The 6025-nt window shown below is 59.0% G+C and overlaps 1 protein-coding gene across 1 annotated transcript; it reads left to right on the top strand.

Moving 5' to 3' along the window:
- Nucleotides 1–614: 614 nt before the first annotated feature.
- Nucleotides 615–5749, top strand: ISL2 (ISL LIM homeobox 2; the record flags this gene model as incomplete). Its single annotated transcript, XM_081228925.1, has 6 exons — nt 615–758; nt 1612–1801; nt 2083–2345; nt 4172–4455; nt 5067–5234; nt 5633–5749. The coding sequence occupies exons 1-6, from the start codon at nt 701–703 to the stop codon at nt 5747–5749; spliced, it is 1080 nt and encodes a 359-aa protein (XP_081085051.1). The 5' UTR covers nt 615–700.
- Between the last annotated feature and the right edge of the window lie 276 nt (nt 5750–6025).

Here is a 6025-nt window from a genome sequence, read left to right as displayed (position 1 = left end):
TCTCTAGCTTGGACCCTGAGAACAAAGGCGCCTGAGAGGAGAACGGTGACCGGCTGGACGGTGAAGGTCTTGTCCAAACAGACCACCCTTCCTCCCAGCTCTCGTCCTAAGAGAGTGGATTTTTTTTTTTTAATGAAATAAGGGAGCATCTAAAGGACAGGCCCCCCTTCACTCTCCCAGGTATCCATCACCCTGCTCGAGCGCGCCTGGGGAGACCGCACAGCAAGTCCAAGAGGAAGCTCAGAGCTGCGGCGGCAGCAGAGACAGCTCAGCAGTGACACAAGGTCCAGCCGGGATAGCCGGACCCAGCGCCAGAGTGGGGATCCTTGTACATTTCGGGGGAGGGGGCTGCGCTCCATTGTTCACTCTGGGCCAATCAGGGTTAGCCCATTTCCTCCCAGCCAATCTTCCGTCACCCCCGCCTTCCACCCAATCTACCCCGCCCATCAGCCCCCAGGTCCCCAACACCTCCCCTGCATCCCCAGCGGTTCTGGGGAAGCTTCGTGACGCCACAGGTCCCGCCCCCAGCTCCGGCCACGGGTGAATGCGTGCTGACGTCATGCTGCGTACGGGCCGGTGCGGAATCGCTCCTTCAACTCCGCGGGGCAGGAGGAGTTAGTTAGCGAAAGAGCCGAGGCTGGGCGCGCGACCTTCGTCCTTCTGCCCCTGGCCGCACGCTTTGCGCACATCTCTTTTCTGCATGGTGGATATTATTTTTCATTATCCTTTTCTGGGTACTATGGGGGATCATTCCAAGAGTAAGTCTTCCTGTGTGTGTGTGCGTTGTTATGTGTGTGTGCTTAATATGCAATATTTCTAATGCAGAAGAATGTTTAGTGGATTCTACAAGTGGCTTCTATTTGACAGGACACTGGGAGAGAAAAAAAAGAAAACGAATGCATTTTCCTGCAGGACCGCTTATCCGTTGGAATCCTGTTGTTTTAGTTTATAATTAAACACTCTTTCTCAAGCCTGCTAGGCTGACCTCAGGCTGTGAAATCTGCTTCTGTTTTGCGCTAAGGCAATAGGTTTGATTTAGGGATGTGGGGTTTTTTGTTTGTTTGTTTGTTTGATTGCTTGCTTGTCTTTCGGCCTTTCAAATAAGGAAGATTTCTCTAGCTTTCTTAAACTAAGAAATGTCAAAGAGGATGAGTGGAGACTCCGCCGAAAGCTGATGTGTCTGTGTTGGGATAGGAGGGAGTCGCTGTGAGAGGGAGTGTGCGGACGGCAATGCCGGAACATCACCGTCCAGTATTGATAGTGTGGCGTCCGCAGGGTTTAAATGTCTATTTACTCTTTCTTCTCACTGACTTGTTATATTTTAGTTACAAGATATATCGATAAAACGCCTGTGTCCAAGTGAATGTAATAGCGAAAAAAATCGGGGAGGGGGGTGGGGGAAGACAGAAAGCCTTCGCAAATTCAGAAGATTTTGTTTTTTCGTTTCCAATTGTCTGGACCTTTGGAAAGCCCATTTCCTTTTTCTTGTGGTCGCAAGTCTTGAAAGAGAGCGAGAGCGAGAGCGCCAGCGGGTTGGGTTGGGGCTGGAGCGGCCTCGGTCGGGGTCCGGGCAGCCAGGCCTGACGCGGGCCCCGCGCCCTTCCCCGGCAGAGAAGCCCGGGACGGCCATGTGCGTGGGCTGCGGGAGTCAAATCCACGACCAGTTTATCCTACGGGTGTCGCCCGACCTCGAGTGGCACGCCGCCTGCCTCAAGTGCGCCGAGTGCAGCCAGTACCTGGACGAGACGTGCACGTGCTTCGTGAGAGACGGGAAGACCTACTGCAAGCGGGACTACGTCAGGTGAGGCCCGCGAGAGCCCGGGCTGCGCCACCGCTCGCTGGGGCCGGGGCTCGAGGATGGCGGGCCGCCCGCGCGCCCCGGCGCGGGGAGAACACGGCCCCCACCCCGAACGCGTGCCGCCGCACACCTCCTGGCCTGGGAACCCCCCGAGGGCTGGTCCTCGCAGCCTCCCTCTGGGCCACAAAGCGTCCTGGGCGCGCGTGCCCGGGGTGGGTAGCAGCCCGGCAGGCGAGGCCGGCCACAGGCCCCGTGCTGACACCGCCCGTGCCTTGGGCCCGCAGGCTCTTCGGCATCAAGTGCGCCAAGTGCCAGGTGGGCTTCAGCAGCAGCGATCTGGTGATGCGGGCGCGGGACAGCGTGTACCACATCGAGTGTTTCCGCTGTTCCGTGTGCAGCCGCCAGCTGCTGCCCGGCGACGAGTTCTCGCTGCGGGAGCACGAGCTGCTCTGCCGCGCCGACCACGGCCTCCTGCTCGAGCGCGCCGCGGCCGGCAGCCCGCGCAGCCCCGGCCCGCTCCCCGGCGCCCGCGGCCTGCATCTGCCAGGTAAGCCTCTTGCGCCCGGTACTGCGCCGCCGGCTCGGGAGTGAGTGCATGGGTGTGTGTGTTCGTATGGGGGTGGTTGTGATCGGACGAAAAGTTGTCACTTGGGTGTATTTCCGTTTGCCTGCAGTGTGGGGTTTTCTGGGTGAGTGCAGAACCCTGTGTTAGGAACGCGGCTGAGTGTGTGTTCATGTGACGGGGAAAAATTGCGTGTGGGTAAACGTGAGCCGGGATTGTGTGTATGAGTGTGCAGAATAGTGGAGGAATTGTGTTCTCCGTGATCAGGAATATGTGGAACACAGTAGTAGGAGCAGGAAGGTGAATGACCACGGGGAATCTGAAGTGGTGACTTTGTCTATGGAACTTGTACTCGGAATTTCAAGCAGTATGTGTGTTGTCAGAGAGAAAAGATAGGTTTGCCTGGGGGTATGTGTGTAAGGAATACAGTTCCCAGCCTAGAGGTGGGTTCAGCCAGCCAGAAGCCCACCCGTAAGGACAGTTCTGAAGGCTAACCACTCAACAAAGAGCTAGTGTCTGCATTTGTATTTTGAGGCCCAGTTTGATGAACAACTTAGCCAAACGTTTCTCGGTGGGGAAGGAGTGGACGTACAGTGGACTCAGGGATCATACACCTCAGGGGATGCTCTGGGTCCTAATCAGGAGATGCCCAGAGTTGGGTTCTAAGTGTGTGGTTACTGGGTAGGAACAGTGACTCTGGCTGAGCAGTTACCAGCAAGTAGCCACAGACCTGAAGTACCAACCTCTAGGCCAGGCTGAGCCTCTGGGTCCTGTGTGCTTGAAGTGCTCCCACTTCCTCTGCTCCTCCCTTTATTCCCGTATAAAATGAGAAAATTGGGCTAGATGGGCTATTTGTAAATATTTATCCAGATCTAGATATGCCCGGAAGGGGATATAAATTGAAACAGTGAGACTTGTATCCAAACCTGGTTCAGATGGGAGTGCGAAAAAGGATGAAGCCAGTGTTGAGGGCACCCTGGTCTCGGGTGTCGGAGGGGCTCCCTTTTGTTTGCTGCGGGTTGCGGGCCGCGGGGATCCGGCTCTAAATACCCGATTCTACTTAACCTGGGGTTGAGAGAACCCAAGGCCAAGTGAGGAAAGTGCCAGCGGCTGCGCGCAGGCCGGGAGGGCGGCCGCTGGGCCAGGGTACCCGGAGCCTTGAGGGAGGAGACCCGGCGGGCCGAGGCCCGAGGGCTGGCAGAAAGGAACCGTTCCAGGCCCTGGAGGCCCACTCGCGCCCCAGGGCAGGTCTTTGCGACACACGGCCTGGCCCTGTCCGAGAGGCCTCTGAATCAGGGAGAAGGGCTCTTGGGGGGCCACCCGGGAGCAGGAGACAAGCCCCCCCCAATTCCGAGGCAGGGCGGCGCGTGGGTCCCCTTCCCCTTTCCCCCTCCAGAGTCCCGGGCGCGCCTCCTTCCTCTTCCTCTGAAACTCCCGACTTCTTCCGGAGGGCTTCCCTCGTCCCGCGGAACCCACGCGGGCATTCCTAGGGTCTGGTAAGTGGAGGAAGCACAGCGGGGGTCGACCACTCCCGTCCCGCACAGGCCTAGCTCGGAACTCCCACGCCCAGTTTGCGCGCTGGCGAGATCGCTGCGGGGAGCCCTGTGGAGGAACTAGGGAAGGGACGAAATGCACACCTTTTTCCGGGTAGGGCGAACGGACGGAAAGGGAGACAAGACGAACAATAAAACGAAATAAACGGAATAAAAGAGAAACGAAATCGGGCCCCGGAGGACTCGGCCGCTGCGGGGCGGGGCGGGGCGCAGGGAGAGTGAGTGGCGGCCACTCTCTCATCTCTCGCTCCCTTGCAGACCCGGGATCGGGCCGGCAGCCCTCGCTGCGCCCGCACGTGCACAAACAGACCGAGAAGACAACCCGCGTGCGGACCGTGCTCAACGAGAAGCAGCTGCACACTCTGCGGACGTGCTACGCCGCCAACCCGCGGCCCGACGCACTCATGAAGGAGCAGCTGGTGGAGATGACCGGCCTGAGCCCGCGGGTCATCCGCGTCTGGTTCCAGAACAAGCGGTGCAAGGACAAGAAGAAATCCATCCTCATGAAGCAGCTGCAGCAGCAGCAGCACAATGACAAGACGGTGAGAGACTGGGAGCTGGAGGATCGGATCGGGTGGAGCGTCGGGTTCGCGCTGCGGCATCTGCGCGCCCATTTCTGGGCCGGCTCTCGGGAGATCCAGGGGGAACTGGACTCTCCAATAGCGTGTGTTGGTGCTTTCAGAGCAAGGCTTACCTTGGGGTTGAAGGCTTCTTAATTATTGTATCCGAGGTCAGGTCTTCCCCAGTTCCAGCGGCAGACCAGAGTTGGGGTCTGGGGCGTAGTTCGGAGCTCAAGGTGGCATGTTTGCCAGAGCCAGCAAGTCGGGGCGGGTTGTGTCCTTCTCTCAGCATGACTCGGTTTGAACACTTTTCCTCTGCAAACCTGGAGAGGGATGGGAACGCAGGCCTCGCGTTCGTTCCCTTGCCATGTTGGCTTCCAGCACCGAGGCTGGCCTATGGTGGCTGTTTTTGGGCCCGAGGAATTTGCACTGGAGAAGGCGGGCTCACTCGGCTGCGGACAAGTGTATGCCTCCCCTAAACCGTTTCAGGCTCCAAATCACGTGCCAGTGCCTGGGGCCCCAGTCTCAAAGATGGCGGGAAACGCAAGACCTAATTCGAGCGTCTTCCACCCTCTCTTCTGCTTGTCCCGCAGAGCCTGCAGGGACTGACCGGGACGCCCCTGGTGGCGGGCAGCCCCATCCGTCACGAGAGTGCCGTGCAGGGCAGTGCAGTCGAGGTGCAGACGTACCAGCCGCCATGGAAAGCGCTCAGCGAGTTCGCCCTCCAGAGTGACCTGGACCAACCCGCCTTCCAGCAGCTGGTGAGGCCCTGCTTTCCCCGCCCCGAACTCAGGACTCCGGGGGAGGTGGGGTGGATTTAGCCACTTAGCCGAGGTGGGAAGGGGTGGGGGTTTCTCAGGGGATGAGGGGCTGGGGGGTTTGGGGGGAGGTGGGTAGGTGCAACCGCACCCGGCTCATTAATTCGCTCTAAACCAGGTCTCCCTGGATTAAAGCGCTCGCAGGGGAGGTCGAGGGATTACCCAACCCGCAACCCCGCCCTAATACCCCTGCGTGTGCTTGGGGACCTGGCCGACTTATCCAAGGGCCTGCTCCCAGACGGTGGCTTGTCCCCATGGGACACCTTTGGGAGTAGGTGGCCCGGGAAAACCAGCTCGGGCGCTGCTTCACCCGCTCCTTCCCGGTGTCTCCGCTGCCCCAGGTCTCCTTCTCTGAGTCTGGCTCCCTAGGCAACTCCTCCGGCAGCGACGTGACCTCCCTGTCCTCGCAGCTCCCGGACACCCCCAACAGCATGGTGCCGAGTCCCGTGGAAACGTGAGGGGGACCCTTCCCCGCCAGCCCGCGGACCTCGCATGCTCCCTGCATGAGACTTACCCATGCTCAGGCCATTCCAGCTCCGAAAACTCTCTCGCCTTTGTAATTATTATTATTGCTATTTAAAGAGAGAGGACTGAGAGAAGCGGTCGGGATAGCCAAAAGCGCCGGGACGCAACCTGCTTTCACCAGACTGGAAAGCCCTGCTCCGAGGACTTTTCTTTTTACAAAACCAGAATTTGGGTTTGCTAACGTTAGCTCTGCCATCTCTTCTCCCTCG

Source organism: Mesoplodon bidens, assembly GCF_964165515.1.
Source record: "Mesoplodon bidens genome assembly, chromosome: 3".
In the NCBI taxonomy this organism is placed as follows: domain Eukaryota; kingdom Metazoa; phylum Chordata; class Mammalia; order Artiodactyla; family Ziphiidae; genus Mesoplodon; species Mesoplodon bidens.
This window is presented reverse-complemented; position numbering and strand designations above follow the sequence as displayed.